This window comes from Anolis sagrei, chromosome X (genome assembly GCF_037176765.1).
Source record: "Anolis sagrei isolate rAnoSag1 chromosome X, rAnoSag1.mat, whole genome shotgun sequence".
NCBI lineage: Eukaryota > Metazoa > Chordata > Lepidosauria > Squamata > Dactyloidae > Anolis > Anolis sagrei.
This window is the reverse complement of record NC_090034.1, coordinates 83,431,734-83,453,914: the sequence shown is the minus strand read 5'-3', so window position 1 is coordinate 83,453,914 and position 22,181 is coordinate 83,431,734. Positions and strand designations below refer to the sequence as shown.

The 22,181-nt window shown below is 42.1% G+C and overlaps 1 protein-coding gene across 1 annotated transcript; it reads left to right on the top strand.

The window, feature by feature from the left end:
- Positions 1-1,233: 1,233 nt before the first annotated feature.
- DCDC2B (doublecortin domain containing 2B) lies at positions 1,234-20,898 on the top strand. Its single transcript, XM_067460600.1, is given in 12 exon segments — positions 1,234-1,299; positions 1,302-1,603; positions 6,873-6,930; positions 9,644-9,720; positions 10,288-10,419; positions 14,196-14,342; positions 15,333-15,372; positions 16,941-17,009; positions 17,076-17,280; positions 18,508-18,611; positions 19,767-19,823; positions 20,688-20,898. Coding segments are annotated over 12 exon segments (1,386 nt in total). The 3' UTR covers positions 20,817-20,898.
- The last annotated feature ends 1,283 nt before the right edge of the window (positions 20,899-22,181 follow it).

Below are 22,181 nucleotides of genomic sequence, written 5' to 3'. Positions count from 1 at the left end.
CCCCTGTGCTGGCAGGACTGAAGACCGACAGGTCGCAGGTTCTAATCCGGGAAGAGGCGGATGAGCTCCCTCTATCAGCTCCAGCTCCTCATGTGGGGACATGAGAGAAGCCTACCACAAGGATGATAAAAACATCAAATCATCCAAACGTCCCCTGGGCAACGTCCTTGCAGACGGCCAATTCTCTCACACCAGAAGCAACTTGCAGTTTCTCAAGCCGCTCCTGACACGACAAAAAACAAAACAAAACTATATTTATTCACTTTTTTGGCTAAATTACCTTCTCAAAATTAGGGTGTGCATTAGATTTGCATCATACAGTAGTCTTAATGCTGAGCCAAAGCAAAAGGGTAAGCCACTTCAGAAAGCCCCTATTTGAAGGTCACAATTTCTAATTTAATGGCCATGGTACGAATCTATGCAATGCTGGGATTTGTAGTTTGGTGAGGCATCAGCATTCTTTGGTAGCCCCGATGATCCTAAGCTACAGCCCTCGTGACCCCATAGCATTGAGCCAGGGCATTTCAAGTGCATTCATTCCACAGCATAGATGAACCTCAAAGGTTTTTCCTTTCCATTGCTGAAAACTTTGGTGTCCTAAGACTTTTGTTTTTAAATAAGGGATTATAAACATGCAGCCACTGAAATGCATGCCTTTTGGGGCCAAATTACAAAAATGGGCAATGGGTTAAACCGCTGAGCTGCTGAACTTGCTGACCGAAAAGTTAATGGTTCAAATCCAGGGAGTGGAGCTCCATCTGTTAGGCCCTGCTCCTGCCAACCTAGCACTTTGAAAACATGCAAATGTGAGTAGATCAATAGGTACCGCTTCTGCAGGAAGGTAGTTATGCTGGCCACATGACCTTGGAGGTGTCTACGGACAATGCCAGATCTTCGACTTAGAAATGAGTCAGGGGAAACATTTATCTTTACCTTTCCACAAAGAGGGTGCTTTTTGCTTCTGCGCATTACATTCCCCAGCAAATACTTGATTTGGTTTCTGGGTTTTGCAAATTGAGGTGAGCGTTAGATTTGATGGCACATGAGACTTGAGTCAATACAGGGCGTTTCTGCAAAAAAAAAAAAAAATCTTCCAGCACATAACTGGCTTCCTACAATGGCATTCTTTCCTGGTACGAAAGATTGAACCTACAAAGGTTTGGACTTGGCCAGAGGAGTCTGGGCGTGGAGATTCCTGCATTGAAGCCTTGCCAAGGAGAGGAAACAACCACTATGGAAACAGCAAACATTTGTCAAACTCGGGCAGAAAGAGGCTCAGAGCCATCTGTTTCCCCCATACCTTTGCCAACTGTGGACCAAAAGCCATGGGCTCTGGAAGGGTGGCGCTGGCCCCACCGGCCAAAAACGTGGTGGTCTATCGCAACGGAGACCCCTTCTTCCAGGGTCGGAGGTTGGTGGTCAGCCAGCGACGCTTCCTGACCTTTGAGGCCTTTTTGAACGAAGTGACCAGCATCATCCAGGCCCCTGCGGCTGTACGGAGCATCTACACCCCCCGCCAGGGACACCGGATTGATGGCTTGGAAGTTCTGCAAAATGGGCAGCACTATGTTGCAGGAGGCTTTGAACGCTTCAAGAGGCTCGAGTGAGTAAACCCCAGATGGACCACCCACTTATGCCAGATATTACTCACATTTATCCCAATTGAGTCTCTATTCCCCCTGCTTTCAGTTTTAGGTTGTGAGACAGAGGCTGTATCCACATTGTAGAATTATAGCAGCTTGACACTGCATTAACTTCCACAGCTCAATGCTACGGAATCCTGGGATTTGTAGTTTGGTGACCTTCCCTGTCAGAGAGCTCTGAGGCCACAACAAATTGCACTGCTTAACATTATTTTCAATGCCATTTCCTAATTGGGTCTATCATAAAAACATGAGAAAAGTTTATTAAACTGCAAAAACTTTGTTTTGGCAGGAGGGACATCCTGCAGCACATTTTGCTCTAGTTTTTCAAGGAATATCTCACAGAGTCTCAACCAATTCAACAGTTTGCAACAACCACAATACCGAAGTTTCTGGAGGGTAACAATTACTTTCAAAGTAAGTACCACACAATCGGGAAACAACACTTTCAAACCAGGAGCACAACATTTTTCAAATTTTGTTCCATAGTGTTATAAGTCCCAGGATTCTATAAAACAGAGCTATGGAAATTACAAGTGGTCCCAAACTGCTACAATTCTGGAGTGAGGACAGGAGGTGTTTCCTTTCTACGAGTACAGCACCTCCTGCCCACAAAGTGTTCTTAGAAGAGAGGGATCGGAAATCACATTCATTCACTTCTGTGGTTTAACTGGATTGTGGGTCAGAAATAGAAGAAGCATAATGCTCCCCCAAGAAAGCACAAGATCATGTGCTGAAATGGACCACAAAGGATAATCTAATCCAGCGTTTCTCAACCTGGGGGTCGGGACCCCTGGGGGGTTTGCAAGGGGGTGTCAGTGGGGTCGCCAAAGACCATCAGAAAACACAGTATTTTCTGTTGGTCATGGGGGTTCTGTGTGGGAAGTTTGGCCCAATTCTATCAGTGGGGTTCAGAATGCTCTTTGATTGTAGGTGAACTATAATCCCAAGAACTACAACTCCCAAATGTCAATGTCTATTTTCTCCAAACCCCACCAGTATTCACATTTGGACATACTGAGTATTTGTGCTAAGTTTGGTTCAGATCCATCATTGTTTGAGTCCACAGTGCTCTCTGGATGTAAGTGAACTACAACTCCAAAACTCAAGGTCATTGCCCTCCAAACAAAGTATTTTCTGTTGGTCATGGGAGTTCAGTGTGCCAAGTCTGCTTCATTCCATTGGTGGAGTTCAGAATGCTCTTCGATTGTCAGTGAACTATAAATCCCAGCAACTACAAGTGGCAATGTAGAAGGGGTCTTAGAGGCGTATTTATGGAGTTGTTACAGGTACTCATTTCAGCTGTGATTATGGATAGCTGGTTGTAAGACATACAGTAAAACTATAAAATTATAATAAAATACTGGAGTTAGAAAGGATTCACATGCTTGGTAGCCGTCACTAGTTAGTAATCAATCAAACAAACAAACTACAGGTAGTGCTGACAGATCTCCCAACTCCAGGGAGCTTTATCCACCCAAAGTAATGTAAAAGCTAGAGAGTTATCACAACCTAAGTTAGGATTGGGGTTCAAAGTGCTGTGATTGTGTCTCTGCCCACTGGGATTATGACAACACCGGGGTCGTGATGTCAATTCTGCATCCCAATCACAGCCATTGCAGGTTTCCCTCTGATGTTATTGTGTGTGTGTGTGTTTTTCATCGGTCAGCAACACTTTCAAGCAGGGAGCAGATATGTCAAGTTAGGTGACATCCTTTTGTGACCCATTGTCTTATCCAAAATTGAACTGCAATTCCTGGTAAGTAAATATTTCAGCTTTCAAAGGGGGGGGGGGTGAATCAGAGGACCCAAAGAAGGCCGAAAGATTTACAGCCAATATTTTAAAATAAATACTTTATTAATGTTGAGGCACTAAACACATTTACTGTGCATTACACTATGTCACATTAATTTTCTTCCTGGGTTATAAATATAATTTCCTATTGGCTCTATCATAAAAACATGGGGAAAGTTTATTAAACTTGCGGGAGGGACATCCTGCAGCACATTTCGCTGTAGTTTTTCAATGAATCTCTCATAGAGTCTCAATCAATTCAGCATAGGGTTGCTGTGAGTTTTCTGGGCTGTGTGGCCATGTTTTAGAAGCATTCTCTCCTGATGTTTCGCCCACATCTATGGTATGTTGGGAACTAAGCAAACGACGTTTATATGTCTGTGCAATAATGTCCAGGGTGGGAGAAAGAACTCTTGTCTGCTTGAGGCAAGTGTGAATGTTGCAATTGGTCACCTTGATTAGCATTTAATGGCCTTGTAGCTTCAAAGCCAGGCTGATTGCTGCCTGGGTGAATTTTTTTTAAGTATTAGCTGGCCTTGATTGAATTCTTTCCTGGTCCCTGATTGAATTCTTTCCCCTGTTTTTTGAGTGTTGTTCTTTATGTACTGTCCTGGTTTTAGAGGTTTTTTTTAATACTGGTAGCCAGATTTTTTTTCATTTTCATGGTTTTCTTCTTTCTGCTGAATTTGACCATATACTTGTGGAGTTCAGTGGCTTCTCTCTGTAGTCTGACATAGTGGTTGTTAGAGTTATCTAGCATTTCTGTGATCTCAAATAATAATATGCTGTGTCCAGGTTGGTTCATCAGACCTTGTCGCTACAAGGCCATTCAGTGCTAACAAAGGTGACCAACTGCAACATTTACACTTGCCTCAAGCAGACAAGAGTTCTTTCTCCCACCCTGGACATTCCACAGACTTATAAATCTCACTTGTCTAGTTTCCAGTGTAGAGGCAATGGCTCACTGGCACTCTTCCAGCTCTCTGGACATTGTCAGGAGTCTCCTGGGCTCAAGAAGGCAATGTAATGGGAGACACATCACAAGTTGAATTCCAACTACAGAAGTTGTTTATTGTGGGCCAAGCAATAGGGACAGAATGCATGGAACATAAAAAGGTCTGTTGCACCCCTAAATAGAGCTGCAAGGCTTTTATCACTTTACTGTATATTAAAGACACATTCTCATTGGGGGGTTTTTTCCGTGTCAGGACCAACTTGAGAAACTACAAGTTGCTTCTGGTGTGAGAGAATTGGCCATCTGCAAGGACGTTGCCCAGGGGACGCCCGGATGTTTTTGATGTTTTACAATCCATGTGGGAGGCTTCTCTCATGTCCCCGCATGGGGAGCTAGAGCTGACAGAGGGAGCTCATCCACTCTCTCCCCAGATTCGAACCTGCGACCTGTCAGTCTTTAGTCCTGCCGGCACAAGGGTTTAAGCCATTGTGCCACTGGGGGCTCATTCTCATTGGTATACAGCAGTCAATTATCTCATTGGTCTAAGCTGGCTATACAGATTTTCATTGGCTCTCAATAACTCTGAAATCATGGAGGAATTTAAAAGGGTCTGGCCCTGAAGGAGAGACCCTGCAGACCCACCAAAGAGGGCTCGCTACAATGGTGAGCAAAGAGAAGCCCAATTTAAAAGGTTTTTCCTAAGTTCCCAAAAGAAATCTCACCAAAGTGGAAGGAAGCGCCACAGAGATTATTTTATTGCGATTCAGCTGAAAAGGATGCAAAGCAGCAATATTTCACCAAGCTGAGCATATATTGTACAAAAATAAAGGCCTTTTTATACATAAAACAGAGCTGCCAGGTTTGAATCTCCCATTCCCCGCCCCTCTGCCGGCTCGACGATGATTGGCTGGCGCTCTACAGCTGGGAGGAGGCTTAACCGCCTCCTGAGTGCCTGGGCCAATCGTTGGGCTTCTGCCACCTCGGCATCCTGACGAATCAGGAGAGAGGGAGGCAGGACAAGGGGAAACAATGCATTCTTGAGTGGAATATGGAGATTTTGAGATGTCCAAGTGACCAGCGAGTCCCAAGGGCCTGCGAGCTAGCCTTTGCTATTGTCCTTGAATGGCTGTAATAGATGTTGATCCAGATTTTTCCAGTGCTGAGACACAGAAACAACGAGGGAATCTTGGCTGTGGTTTCAGTGGATAAAAGTTGAATCAGTAACAGATTAGGACAAAGTGTGGCTTTCCGAAGGCTTCCTTTGTCCTGTTAAGATATGATTATAAATGCCAAGTGGCCACTTCCTCTGGGGGGCCAACTCCGAGGCCAGAGGTCATGGTCCTTTGTTATTGTCCATGCAAATAGTGTCTTTTGATAAGGGTCTTTTCAACTGAAGATTTCCTCCTTTCCAGGGTCACCCAAGGGTTGCTGCCTTGTATTTTTATACATTTTTAAATAAAGGGGAATTGGGCAAAAGGGTCAGGAAAAGGTCAGATACACAGGGAGGAACACAGAAATATAGAAATCATGTTATAGAAAACATACCCACTTATCCCTCCCACCAGAGTCCCATAGAAGTTCAAGAGAGCACATAAGTGTAAAGGGAGGTGGTTTCTCAGTAATAAACGTGCTACCTTCTGCTATATATGAAACATAGGGCATAAAACCTTGATTAAATGTACACACTATCTAACATGGGAAGGGTCCTTGTTGTTGTTAATGTCTTGGCAAATTGACCAAGGCTTAACCCTTATTATCCAGTCTAATGTCCTTGTCCTTAGCAAAACTATAAGTTAGTATCTTTTAGGCGGGTGTGTGTGTGTGTGTGTGTCATGTTCGACTTCAACTCTAACAAGCAGGGAGGTAGGTACACATGGGATCTTAACAATGACACAACTACAGTCTGTTATTCTCCGGCCATGAACATACAGTCTATTATTATGAACATTCAGTTGGAAAGTATCTACAGGTCGATATTTCAAGCGGCTGAGAAATTAAGGGAGTATTAGGGAGTACTAGCTGTCCAATTTACTTTGGTGCATTCATTCTTGGCAGCTCTTTTTGCAAACAAAGGCCCTCTGCAAAAGCAGGCACATAGGATTTTCGATCATTGGAAGCATCCATGAAAACCCCTTTATAAAACTACGTCTTCCTCATTAACAGACCTCACGTCCGGAGAGAATGCTTCTGACACATAGCCATACAGTTCGGAAAACTCACAGCAACCCAGTGATTCCAGCCACGAAAGCCTTTGACAACATATCAATTCAGGATAGTTTGTGGCAGCCACAAAAACAAAAAGTTTCTGGAGTATTCAAAGTAAGGACCACATAATTAATCAGGAACAGAACATTTTTCAAATTTTGTTACATAGTGTTGTTGTTGTTGTTGTTGTTGTTGTTGTGGGAGCTGGGATTTGAGTCCAAAACTCTCTCTGACCTGAATTTCTGATCCTTTTGTTTCGTTCCCTCTTTGGCAGTTATCTAAACCCTGAAATGAAGCCACTGAACAGAAAGATGAAAAAAGACAGAACACAAGTGAGTTTCTAAGGAGACAAGAAAGGGAAAAAAACTCCATGATGTTGCTTTCAACCTGTGAGCAGCTTCTCATAGAAAAGCATTGAATATTATTTGTTACCTTTATAAAGGAAGTCATGTACAATGATTGATTGAAAACGGACAATGTTTGTCCATCCAGTAAGTGAGCGATGTCCATCCATAACACATTATTGCCAAATTTTGGCACTAAGGGTGTATCTACACTCTAGAATGGATGCAGTTTGACACCCCTTTAAACTGCCAAGGCTCAATGCTATGCATTCCTAGGAGTTGTACTTTATTTAATTAAATTTTTATCTGGTGCATTTATATACACAGCAAACATTCAATGCCGTTAAATAGACAGGACAGACAACAGATAGAGGTATTATGTTGCCTTCGGCGTCCTGGAGGTTGTACTCGATTCCGGCCACAGGGGGGTGCTGTCGCTCCATCCTCCATGATGAAGAGCCTTGATCACTGTTGCAACTCAGGGTAGTTTTCACCTTGCTCCCAAACACCATCACACCAAAGCTGTAGATTTGGTAGTTTATTGAAAAAAAGGCAAAGTCAAAACATAGTATGAGAAATGCAAAGTTCCAAAAAGGCTTAAATGCAAAGACACAGTTCCCAAAATCCAAAGGCAAAAACATGAAACATAATCCTTTAAACCAGACTAATCTGATCTCTTTTTTCGATAGAGTTACAAGCTGGGTAGATGCGGGGAATGCCGTGGATGTAGCGTACCTGGATTTCAGTAAGGCCTTCGACAAGGTCCTCCATGACCTTCTGGCAAGGAAACTAGTCCAATGTGGGCTGGGCAAAACTATGGTGAGGGGGATCTGTAATTGGTTGAATGGACAAACCCAGAGGGTGCTCACTAATGCTTCCTCTTCATCCTGGAACGAAGTGACGAGTGGAGTGCCGCAGGGTTCCGTCCTGGGCCCGGTCCTGTTCAACATCTTTATTAATGACTTAGATGAAGAGTTAGAAGGCAGGCTCATCAAGTTTGCAGATGACACCAAATTGGGAGGGATAGCCAATACTCCAGAGGACAGGAGCAGGATTCAAAACGATCTTGACAGATTAGAGAGATGGGCCAAAACTAACAAAATGAAGTTCAACAGGGACAAATGCAAGATACTCCACTTTGGCAGGAAAAACAAAATGCAAAGATACAAAATGGGAGACAATGCCTGGCTCGAGAGCAGTACGTGTGAAAAAGATCTTGGAGTCCTCGTGGACAACAAGTTAAACATGAGCCAAAAAAGTGATGTGGCAGCAAAAAAAGCCAATGGGATTTTGGCCTGCATCAATAGGAGCATAGTGTCTAGATCTAGGGAAGTAATGCTACCCCTCTATTCCGCCTTGGTTAGACCACACCTGGAATATTGTGTCCAATTCTGGGCACCACAATTCAAGAGAGATATTGACAAGCTGGAATGTGTCCAGAGGAGGGCAACTAAAATGATCAAGGGTCTGGAGAACAAGCCCTATGAGGAGCAGCTTAAGGAGCTGGGCATGTTTAGCCTGAAGAAGAGAAGGCTGAGAAGAGATATGATAGCCATGTATACATATGTGAGAGGAAGCCACAGGGAGGAGGGAGCAAGCTTGTTTTCTGCTTCCCTGGAGACTAGGACACGAAACAATGGCTTCAAACTACGAGAAAGGAGATTCCATCTGAACACGAGGAAGAACTTCCTGACTGTGAGAGCCGTTCAGCAGTGGAACTCTCTTGCCCCGGAGTGTGGTGGAGGCTCCTTCTTTGGAAGCTTTTATATAGAGGCTGGATGGCCATCTGTCGGGGGTGATTTGAATACAATATTCCTGCTTCTTGGCAGGGGGTTGGACTGGATGGCCCATGAGGTCTCTTCCAACTCTTTGATTCTATGATTCTATGATTCAATGGTCAAACAATAGTCCATGAAAAACAGTTGAACACAAGAACCCAAAATCCCAGACTCAGGAAGCCAGAAACGTGCTGCCTAAGGCCAAGGTTAATCCATAGAAGTTTGAATGGAAAGAGCCACGTTGAACTTACAACGCCTCTGTGTCAGTGAGAAGTCTAAATACCCTTTGCAGACATGAATGCATTGCGATGACCTTTGGCACACTTGGCTTCTCGCTTGCTTGCCAAGCGAGAGCTTCTCCGGACCCTTAATTGCAGACGATCTTGCCTGCTCATCAATTTGTTATCTTCAAGGCTCTCTAACCCCTTATCATCTTGGTCCAACAGCTGGACCAGATCACTGTGAGAGGCAAAGAAGGCAAAGACATCTCCACCTGGCCTTCTGGGAATTCACTCTCGTTATCATTCTCGCTGACATTCTTTTCCCCTGAGAACTGACTTGCTGTTTCCCCTTCTGCAGCCTCACCGTCAACCCTGTCTGAAACATGAACAGAAATCTGTAACCCATCATCCTCATCATCATCTTGTAGGAACTCTACAAGCCCACAGGGGTCAGCTTCAGACTCAGAGTCAAGCTGAGTCACAACAATCACAGACTTTGACAACTCTTTGGCAGAGAAGGCTCAAGGCCTTTTACAACTATATCTCCCATACTTGCATAGCAATTGAGCCCTGGCAGTTAAAAGTGGTGTCAAACTTCATTTACTCTACAGTGCAGACCCACCCTATGATGTTTGCCTGTAGAGCAGAAAGCCCAGAGATGGAATACTAACCATACTATTTCTGATATTTTCCGACTGTAAGGACTATCCAGGTATTTCCCAAAGGACCTCAAGTCTAGGCCAAGGGAGGAGACCCACAAGCTTGCCCTGCATCATACAGTGAGTAATAATAATAATAATAATAATAATAATAACACTATGTAACATGATTTTTGTTCCGGGGTTATAAATGTCATTTCCTAATTGGTTCTATCATAAAAACATGGGAAAAGTTTATTAAACTGCAAAACCTTTATTTTTGCAGGAAGGACATTATCCTGCAGCACATTTTGCTCTAGTTTTTCAATGAGTATCTCATAGTCTCAACCAATTCAACAGTGTTTGTGGCAGCCACAAAAACAAAATTTCTGGAGTAGAACAACACACAATTAAACAGGAAATAACACTTTCAAAACAGGAACAGATTTTTTTTCCAAATTTTGTCCCATGGTGTAATAATAATTTTATTTGTACCCCACTTTTCTCTCTTAATCAAGATCTAAAGTGGTTCATATGTGATTGAGATAGTCAAATAGTTGCTAAAGGCCCATTTTGACCACCTTGGTCATCCACATAACAACCCTGTGAGGTAGGACTCATCTGCCCTTCTGAAGGATGCCTTCCCAGATTCAGACCTCCCAATGTCACCAATGGTGACCCCTTATTTCCTTCCTTCCTTCTTTGCAGCATTTTCCGCAACGGGGACCTGCTGAGCCCTCCTTTCCGCCTGATCCTCAGCAAGAGCGTCCTGCAAGACTGGAACACTGTCCTCGAACTTCTGTCCGAAAAGGCCAACTTGCGCAGCGGAGCCGTCAGAAAGTGAGTCCCAGGAGCCAACTAAAGGCTGCCCTTTCCAGGTTTCTCCCACCGTGGCCACAGAGTCAGCATGATAGGGCCGGTTTAAATGCCTAGGTGCAGAATGAGAAACCTATTTGTAGAGTTCAAAGCAGATTGCAGCCTATTTTACTGTGCTGGTCACCTCTCGCCTGGAATAATAACACTAGACAACAGTTTTCTTTTTGTTCCTGGGTTATAAATGTCATTTAATAACACTGTTCTACAAATTTTCAGTTTTTCTCAGTTACGGAAACGAAATGTGCCGTTTCTTAATAAATTTAACATTCTGAATTCAAATATAATAATTAAATGTGTTAATTGGCTCTGGTTTTTATGCAACAGCTATTTCAATTTTCTCCACAATAGGTAATTCGTTAATATTATGATAATGCGCCTAACCTTACTGCATGTATATAAACCATGAATATTTACTAAATTTTAGTCAAATTATATTGCCAATAGTTTATACATGAGAAATATTTATGTAATTAGTCTATTGTTTATGTTTGTGCAGCAAGAAACTATATTAGTAGGCCTAATGCAGTTGAAAAGTCTGAAAGTTTAAATGTCGCTTTAATCGTGACTTTAGTTTATATCCTGTTTGCTTCTCTTGACTTTTCTTTTGTATTCAAGGAAAGGATGGTCTCTTACAATGCTCCAGCAGTAGTCTGACAGCATTGACGGAGTCCATTTACCTTGATATTTTTTTTCCATAGTGCTTTATTTACACACGTGCGAGGCATAACTACAGTAAAAAGAACAATGTAAAACGATGTTTAACGATACTGTCTCAGTCTTCAACTGACTGACCCTCACCGTTCAAAAGTCTGGCCTTATATAGGGCTTTCTGGCTTTTGCACACGGCACTAATACTGCGTCATCAAACTTTCTAGAGTATTCTAGAATCTTCCATAGTGTAAGTCGCAACATGCATTTTTTTCAACCATACGTGATCACGTGATTGCTTATATCATAAAAACTAGAGCCAATATACATTTTTAAATGTCATTTTCATTTTCAGCACCCCAAAATCATAAAAGAACAACTATTTTCAGGCCTGAAACTTTTCCTCCGTTGAACAGTGTAATTGGTTCTATCATAAAAACATGGGAAAATGTATTACTCGGTTGTTGTAGGTTTTTCGGGCAATATGGTCATGTTCCAGAAGCATTCGCTCCTGACGTTTCGCCTGCATTTATGGCAGGCATCCTTAGAGGTTGTGAGGCCTGTTGGAAATTAGGAAAATGGCGTTTATATATCTGTGGAATGTCCAGGGTGGGAGAAAGAACTCTTGTCTGTTGGAGGTGGGTGTGAATGTTTCAATTGGCCACGTTGATTAGCATTTAATGGCCAAGCAATTTCAAGGTCTGGCTTCTAACTGCCCGGGGGAATCCTTTGTTGGGAGGTGATTAGCTGGCCCTGATTGTCAACCAGGGAAGTCAGCCATAGCAGAGCACTTGATGAACCAACCTGGAAACAGTATATTATCTGACAACACAGAAATGCTGGACCACTCTCACAACCACCATGTCAGGCTACACAGAGAAGCCATTGAAATCCACAAGCATGTGGACAATTTCATCAGAAAGGAGGAAAACATGAAAATGAACAAAATCTGGCTACCAGTATTTAACAAAACTCTAAAATCATAGCAGTAAATAAAGGACAACGCTAAAAAACAGGGGAATTCCAGACAAGAAACAATCAGGGCCAGCTAATGGAATTGACTATTGCATAGAGAAATAGTGCAATAGAATTTACTATTGCATGGAGAAATAGTGTAACCGAATTGACTATTTATGCAATAATAGTGAAATAGAATTGAGTGTTGTATGGAGAAATAGCGCAATAGGATTGAGTATTGCATGGAGAAATAGTGAAATGCTTGAGCTTATGGTACTTTGTGTTGAAATGCAGTTTAAACGTAGTGTGTCTCCACTCCAGAGTTATAGCACTATGCTTTCACATTGACTGTTATGGATTCCTGGGATGTGTAGTTTGCTGACGTTCTCTCCTGTTGGAGAGCTCTGTTGGATGTTCCTTTCAATGATAGCAGTCCAGGGAATGGGCCAGAGAGGGAATTGACAAGCTTCTTGCCATAGCACAGATCTTCACATTCTATTGAACTATTTCTCCATGAAATACTCAATTCCATTGCAATATTTCTCCATGAAATAGTCAATTCTATTGTACTATTTCTCCATTAAATACTCAATCCCATTGCACTATTTCTCCATTCAATAGTCAATTCTATTGTACTATTTCTCCATGAAATACTCAATCCCATTGCACTATTTCTCCATGCTATAGTCAATTCTATTTCACTATTTCACCATGAAATACTCAATTCCATTACACTATTTCTCAATGCAATAGTCAATTCTGTTTTACTATTTCTCCATGAAATACTCAATTCCATTGCACTATTTCCCCATTCAATAGTCAATTCTATTGTACTATTTCTCCATGAAATACTCAATCCCATTGCACTATTTCTCCATGCAATAGTCAATTCTATTTCACTATTTCTCCATGCAAGTCAATTCTATTTCACTATTTCTCCATTAAATACTCAATCCCATTGCACTATTTCTCCATACAATAGTCAATTCTATTTCACTATTTCTCCATGAAATGCTCAATCCCATTGCACTATTTCTCCATTCAATAGTCAATTCTATTGTACTATTTCTCCATGAAATACTCAATCCCATTGCACTATTTCTCCATGCAATAGTCAATTCTATTTCACTATTTCTCCATGCAAATCAATTCTATTTCACTATTTCTCCATGAAATACTCAATCCCATTGCACTATTTCTCCATGCAATAGTAAATTCTATTGTACTATTTCTCCATGAAATACTCAATCCCATTGCACTATTTCTCCATGCAATAGTAAATTCTATTGTACTATTTCTCCATGAAATACTCAATTCCACTGCACTATTTCTCAATGCAATAGTCAATTCTATTTCACTATTTCTCCATGAAATGCTCAATCCCATTGCACTATTTCTCCATTCAATAGTCAATTCTATTGTACTATTTCTCCATGAAATACTCAATCCCATTGCACTATTTCTCCATGCAATAGTCAATTCTATTTCACTATTTCTCCATGCAAGTCAATTCTATTTCACTATTTCTCCATGAAATACTCAATCCCATTGCACTATTTCTCCATGCAATAGTAAATTCTATTGTACTATTTCTCCATGAAATACTCAATTCCACTGCACTATTTCTCAATGCAATAGTCAATACTATTGCACTATTTCTCCATGAAATGCTCAATCCCATTGCACTATTTCTCCATTCAATAGTAAATTCTATTGTACTATTTCTCCATGAAATACTCAATCCCATTGCACTATTTCTCCATGCAATAGTCAATTCTATTTCACTATTTCTCCATGAAATACTCAATTCCATTGCACTATTTCTCCATTCAATAGTCAATTCTACTGCACTATTTCTCCATGAAATACTCAATCCCATTGCACTATTTCTCCATACAATAGTCAATTTTATTTCACTATTTCTCCATGCAAGTCAATTCTATTTCACCATTTCTCCATGAAATACTCAATCCCATTGCACTATTTCTCCATGCAATAGTCAATTCTATTTCACTATTTCTCCATGAAATACTCAATTAATGTGGCCTGAAAGCGCTCTAGCGATGTAGTGCAGACAGTCCCTTGAGTCTGGCTCTTTTCCCCCAAACAACTGTCTTTTCCCTCCCACCCTCCAGGCTCTACCGGCTGAACGGGGAGCTGGTGTCCGGCGGCAAGGAGCTAGTCAGCGGGGACTACTACGTGGCCGTGGGGCTGGAGCCCTACAAGAACCTGCCCTACTTTGAGCTCCTGGTGCCCCCCAAGATGGTTCTCCAGTCTTTCCGGTAGGTGATGTGAGGGTCACACCCGGCTGTGCAGAAGCTTTATTTGAGAACCCTCCCAAACAATCCAAATCCCCCCGCCCTAAAAAAAAAAACACTCCTGAGAAATCATTTAACATTTGAGTAGTCCTTCATGGGTGTAAAAAAAAATCTTGTATTGACTCGAGTCTCATGTGCCATGTGTTAAAACACCAAAGCTTCCAACAATGGAAAAGAAAATCTTGGGAGGCATTGATGCTGCAAAATGAATGCAGTTTAATTGCCTTGGTTCAATGCTTTGGAGTCCTGGGGATTGTAGATTTGCAAAGCCTTGAGCTTCTCTGCCAAAGGATGCTGATCCCTTACCAAACTACAAACCTCAGGATTGCATAGTATGGAGCCATGGCCAATAAATTAGAGATAACTCCCCCCACTAAGAGGAGCTCCCAAAGCAGCTTCCCCTTTTGCTTTGGCTCGGCACTAAGATTACCATATTACGCGAATGCCTAATTTTGGCAAGGTGTATGTGTCAGGAATGACTTGAGAACCTGCAAGTCGCTTCTGGTGTGAGAGAATTGGCCATCTGCAAGGACGTTGCCCAAGGGACCCCTGGATGTTTTGATGTTTTATCATTCTTGTGGGAGGCTTCTCTCATGTCCCCGCATGGGGACCTGGAGCTAACAGAGGGAGCTCATCCATGCTCTCGCCAGATTCTAACCTCCGACCTGTCGGTCTTCAGTCCTGCCAGCACAAGGGTTTAAGCCATTGCGCCACTGGGGGCTCCTTTGGTGAGGTCATTTAGCCCAAAAAGGTGAGCGTTAGATTCGAGTAAATACTATAATCCCACTGAATTGAGAGAAACAGGCAAGAAAGACATAGTCCACTTCAGATCCCAATTGTGGGATGGCATGGGACTCTCTGAATGGTTTGGGATCTCTTACCTGTCCAGATTGCCCGTAGTGAAATGGGGTATTTTGGTGAATTGCTGTGAATGTTCTCTTTCTGGGCTTATAGGAACTTCCCCAATAACCGACGGTGGACCCAGAATCCAGGGGTAAGTGGGCATCTTTCATTATTTGTCCCGTTTTAATATTCGGTGATTATAGGAACATAGGCAGTAGTTTGAAATAATTGTTAAAAGAGGCATTGCTTGTAATGTGAGCTGCTTTGGGTCTTGATTAGGAGAGGAAAATGGGGTATAAATATAAATATAATAATAATAATAATGGGCTGGGATATAAATAACGATTATTATTAATAATAATTTTTGAACTCCAGTACATACATTTAAAGATGCATTGCTTTTAAATGCACTCCAGTAAGTACATTTATAGATGCATTGCTTGTAATGTGAGCTGTTTTGGGTCTTGACTAAGAGAGGAAAGTGGGGTATAAATATAATAATAATAATAATAATAATAATAATAATAATAGGGGAAAATAGGGGAGGCCAGGGGACAGTTCCACCTTGTCTCCTGTGCTAATTTATAATATAATATAATATAATATAATATAATATATATACATATAATATTTATAATATTATAATGAGAAGACAATGATGCTGGGGAAAGTGGAAGGTAAAAGGAAGAGGGGCCGACCAAGGGCAAGATGGATGGATGGCATCCTTGAAGTGACTGGACTGACCTTGAAGGAGCTGGGGGTGGTGACGGCCAACAGGGAGCTCTGGCGTGGGCTGGTCCATGAGGTCACGAAGAGTCGGAGACGACTGAACGAATGAACAGCAACAAATATTATAATGTAATACAGTATAATATTATTATTAATAATATATTATAATTATATATTTTTATTACATGTAATATTACTAATAATATTATAATATAATTGTATAGTACAATATAGTGATGTATAGCGCTGATATTGTACTGTGCTCATGGTATAATGTATTGTGTGTGTGTGGGGTGTGTGTGTGTGTATATATCTCGTAAGCCGCTCTGAGTCCCCTTCGGGGTGAGAAGGGCGGCATATAAATGTCACAAATAAATAAATAATAAATAAATACATTTGTGAACTCCAGTCATATGTGCATTTAAAGATGCATCGGGTCTTGATTAAGAGAGGAAATTGGGGTATGAAACTTAAATAATAATAATAATAATAATAATAATAATAATACACTAGGACGTTAAACAATGGCTTCAAACTACAAGAGAGGAGATTCCATCTGAACATGAGGAAGAACTTCCTGACTGTGAGAGCCGTTCAGCAGTGGAACTTTCTGCCCTGTAGTGTGGTGGAGGCTCTTTCTTTGGAAGCTTTTCAACAGAGGCTGGATGGCCATCTGTCGGGGGTGATTTGAATGCAATATTCCTGCTTCTTGGCAGGGAGTTGGACTGGATGGCCCATGAGGTCTCTTCCAACTCTTTGATTCTATGATTCTAATAATAATAATAATGCAGTTTGGATGCACCCTACAGTGCTGTTCTCCACCCGGCTATAAGCCCCAGGATCCCTTAGCATTAAGCCATGGCAGTAAAAGTAGTATCAAAATGCATTAATTATGCAGTGTAGATGAACCCGCAAATTGCATATGGCTTCTTGCAGCCATCGGGTGATTAATGGCTTGATTGCCCACCAGTATGGTCTTTCTATTCCCAGATTGGCAAGCTCCTTTTGCTTTCCCAAGAAGGGTCCAGTGGCTCTGACTTCCTTGAACCACCGCAGCAGGTAATGGAAGGGAATGGCCATTTCCCTGCCCCTGCGTTTGCCTTTTCTTAATTATGTTTTTCTTAGGTGTGTTCTTTTCTTAACCAGGACTCTCAGCTGGTCCAGTCCACCGGAGCAGAGCAGGCTGAAAAGGCCCCCATTGGCCCCCCTGCTGCAGCCCCAGGGCACAAAGCAGGCAGGAAACCCCAGGAGAAGGAGGCATCGGTCTTCCATGCCAAGGCAGCCCAGAAGGAAGAACACAGCCAGGAACCACGTCAGAACATGGAGCAAGGTAGGAATTTGGGGGGGGGGGGGGGGGATAATAAGGGGATTTCTCAGGAATTACGGGAAACTATGCTGTGGAATACAATATATCAATCTGAGAACCTGCGTACAACCATAAGAGGTCTTTGATGAAAAGAAATACAGTATAAAACATCATTATTATTATTATTATTATTATTATTATTACCTTTATTATTAATAATATAAAACATTATTATTAATGCCAAACATTAATAGTAATATGTATATAACATCATAGGTAAAGGTAAAGGTAGTCCCCTGACATTAAGTCCAGTCATGTCTGACTCTGGAGGGTGGTGCTCATCTCCATTTCTAAGCCGAAGAGCCAGCGTTGTCCGTAGACACCTCCAAGATCATGTGGCCGGCATGACTGCATGGAGCGCCGTTACCTTCCCGCCGGAGCGGTACCTATTGATCTACTCACATTTGCATGTTTTCGAACTGCTAGGTTGGCAGAAGCTGGGGCTGACAGCGGAAGCTCACGCCGCTCCCCGGAATCGAACCTGCAACCTTTTGATCAACAAGCTCAGCAGCTCAGTGCTTTAACCCACTGCGCCACCAGGGGCTCCTTCATATAACATCATAATCAATACTATTATTGTTATTAATATAAAGCATTATTATTAATATACAGCATTATTATTAATATAAAATTATTCTTATTTTAAATATATATAACATCATCATTATTGCTATTATTGTTGAATATATTTACAAGTACATAACAACACAGCACACATGCACTTTAGGTCCAAGTGTCTGGGATTCGTCCCTGAATATCAGGATCTTCCCAATGGCTAGGATATTAGAGGTATTTTCGCAGAATATGTGCAGTTCTAAGAAGTGCTGCCTTCTGCAGTATGTGGATTGAAGTTCTGTCCAAATTAAGGCTTTTCCGGTGCTTTCAAGGTTTCTTGGAATGTCTCCAAGAGCACCCACCATTATTGCTACCACTGTTGTTCTCTTCTGCCATAGTTGTCGAATTTCAGTTTGTAAGTCCTTGTATTTTGTAATTTGTTTCAGCTGTAGTGATTTGCTGTGTGTCTTCAGGTCATTTCTGATCTTATTCCTGGTCAGAAGAGCTTCACTACAGCCTTCCTCTGAGGCTGAGAGAATGTGGTTTCCATGGTCAAGCAGGGAATTTGCACCCTGGTCTCTATGGCCCAATGCTCAAACCCCTCTGTATTTTATGCATTGATGTTTTTCCCTCTAGAAGGAAGAAGCGTCTACAAAAGGAAAGGTGCGCGGAAGGAGATGGCCCATGCACCGGAGGTGGGGGAGGATGAGGACACGCAGGTGGAGCTGCCCTTGGACCAGGTAAAGGGGGCTCTCCTGGGGGATAAAGGATACATTTTGGGCAGGTTCTGGCTTTGAGAAAAACATTTCTAAACCGAGCCTTAAAAGCAAACCTTTTTGACGGAGGAGGGATCAACACTGTTAAATAATCCCGTTTTCGAGTCCAGATTATCTGCTTTGCAGAGGGTTAAACCCTTGTGACAGCAGGACTGAAGACTGACAGGTCGCAGGTTCGAATGCGGGGAGAGGCGGATGAGCTCCCTCCATCAGCTCCAGCTCCTCATGCGGGGACATGAGAGAAGCCTCCCACAAGGATGATAACACATCAAATCATCCGGGTGTCCCCTGGGCAACGTCCTTGCAGACAGCCAGTTCTCTCACACCAGAAGTGACTTGCAGTTTCTCAGGTCGCTCCTGACACGACAAAAAAAAAATTGGATTATATGAGTCTACAACTACCAGATAACACTATATAACAAAATTAGAAAAGAATTCTGTTCCCAGTTGAAAGTGTTACTCCTGTTTAATTGTGCTGTACTTACTTTGAAAGAAATTGTTCCACTCCAGAAACTTCATTTTTATGGCTGCCACAAACTGTGAGATATTGAGATATTCATTGAAAAACTAGAGCAAAATGTGCTGCTGGATGTCTCTCCTGCCAAAACAAGATTCTTGCAGTTTAATAAACCTTTTCCACGTTTTAATTAGAGAACCAATTAGGAAATGACATTTATAATCCAGAAACAAAAATTGTGTTACAAAATTTGTGTAGATGCGCCCAAAGTGGTGTCAAACTGCATTCATCCTGCAATGCAGATGCGCCCAAAGTGGTGTCAAACTGCATTCATCCTGCAATGCAGATGCGCCCAAAGTGGTGCCATGCTGCATTCATCCTGCAGTGTAGATGTGCCAAAAGTGGTGTCAAACTGCATTCATCCTGCAGTGTAGATGCACCCAAAGCGGTGTCAAGCTGCATTCATCCTGCAGTGCAGATGCACCCAAAGTGGTATCAAGCTGCATTCATCCTGCAGTGTAGATGGATCCAAAATGGTGTCAAACTGCATTCATCCTGCAGTGTACATGTGCCCAAAGTGGTGTCAAACAGTATTCATTCTGCATTGTAGATGTGCCCAAAGTGCAATTTCCCTGCTGCAAGTGACCTTTTTTTCTCCTTAGAAAGATGCAGAGACAGTGGAAGAGGAGGTTATGCCCAAGACCTTGCCACGCAGAAAGGTTAGCAGCAAGTTTTAACCATGATTTTTAAACTTGCGTCTTGTGTCCACAACCTTTTAATCTTTGCTCTGTGTATTTTAACATATATTTTTTGCTGAAATACCGTTTCTTGTATTTTGTATAATGGTTATGTGGTTTTAGCGATGCCTCGAGCCACAAAGAGAGGCAGGTAAGAAATAAAATTATTGCTATTACTGTTACTATAATTATTATTTGCATCATTATTATTTTCACTTACTGAAGTATTTATATTGCATGCATCCCGCATAATAGAAGCAACCAATACATTCCAGCTTTAAAGAGTGGGATTTATTTGCTTTCGGAAAGATTAGGTGTTTATGGGAGCAGAGCGGTTACCTCCTGCGATGAAGAAGCAAGATTCTTTTTTTCTGTCTCGAGAGTTGTTCAACTTTTTTTGTGGCAGAATGAAAATCACGTGTAGTTCACGCTTTTAACTAGTCCATGCACTGCCTTGATAGAGAAAGAAAATATGCCACGCAGATGATCAGTAAAGAACAAGAAGTTTACTCTTTGTAATGCAGAGCAACACATATACAGTCATGTGAACAGTTGCATTGTGTCACACAATGTCCTTTTGAGAGAGATTCAAATGGTCTTTAGGTGTCCATGTGGAAGATCTTCCTGCAGCTCATGAAGCAAGAACTCAAACTGTCTCTCTGCTTTGCTAGCTCCTGCACAGCTCAAGCCTAAAAATGTAACTGTTGCCAAAACTCCCAGGCTCAGCTAGTCTCTTCGTGCTTTGCATTTTCAGTTCACACTCTCACCAAATGATTTTTACATGCCCTAACATTTTTCCCTCTTGTACATTTTTTATTTTCTCATGTTTCTTTGTGTGATAAACAGGCCGAGTCCACAGACAAAGTGCAGGCGGTTCATCCCATTCGGCGCTCAGCTGGAGACACAGGACAGGAAGTGGCCCAAAAGTACCACTTCCTCCCGACTTGGAAAAAGGCGGCTGCGCCGGAGAAATGACCTTCTTAACAACAGAGGCCCAGCCAGTTTTTATTCCCCTGCAGGTGGGGTTTGGGGAGGTCTTTTCTCTTGCCCTCTCTCACGGAAGTCCGCAAAATAAATGTGTAAAACCATCATGTTCTCTCTTCTAAAAGTCATGCAAGTGGAAACTGACAGGAACCAAAAGCGCATCATCACTGGTTTTGCAAGAGGATTGAAGCGTGACCATTTGTTGCTGTAGAATGTATGGAAACGAAGATGATATTGAAGAGGTTGAATGGTAAAATGGGTATGAATAATGACTTTTTAAGTAGCCACAGTGGCACCATCTATGGGGTTGCATCAAGGGAATCTAAATGGGAAACCTTGAACAATGTGCCGTTCACAGTTCACCGATTGCACTATAAGAAGTTTTTAAAAATTCCCAAAAGCAGAGGAATCTATTGGAAATTCCATATCCTATTGGAAATAAGTGCACCATAACCTTATTGAAAAGGTAAAAATTATGTCATATTCGTTTGGCAAATGTGAATCTTGAGATCACCTTTTGAAAACTCTAGTCAAGAAAAGCATGACCTTGTTAGAAGTCAATGCTTTGAACAAGTGATATTCATAAGCATTCATGTAATGGCACACAGGTATCTCAACTGTTAAACTGAAGAACCATGTCTTTAAACTGCCAAGGATAAAGACACGCCACTACAAAAATATATTGGGTTAGCAGAGGATGGCTGCTTCTTTGAAGTTGAAATTGCAGTTTTAATTGTAATTGCAGTTGCCCAAAAGATATACACTCCCTTGAAACCTCGTATATTCTGGCGTATAAGACTTCTCAAAAGTGAGGGGTCGTCTTATACACAGGAGTAGTCTTATACACGGGGGTTGTCTTATACACTGGAGTCGTCTTATACACCTGAGTAGCCTTATGCATGAGAGTCGTCTTATATGCGGGAGTAGTCTTATACGTTGGGAGTCGTCTTATAGAGCAGGTGCTGAAACTTCTAATCCGGATTGGAGAATCTGTGGTTGCTGCATATTGTGGGGGGAGCTCAAAAATGGCAGTGGCCACATCCCTGACATATGCAGCGACTGTATGAAAGCATTAAGGGCAACACTGTACAAGTATGGTAGAAGAAAACCCATTCATCAGGATCCGTGGACTTAATGTGGTGAGGTGAAGGGGCGCCTCACCAGGAAGGTGTAAGTGAAGGGCGGAGCAAGCTGCAGGCATCCAGGGCGCCCAGGGTATGGAAAAAAGAGATAGAGTGGCTCTGGGTGCAGAAAAACACAACTTTTACCTGTCTGGCCCGCCCTTGTATCCTATTACCGTACCTCCTCCTCTGCCTCTCAGATCTCACTCCTGAAGACTGCAGCGAAGCGCTGCAG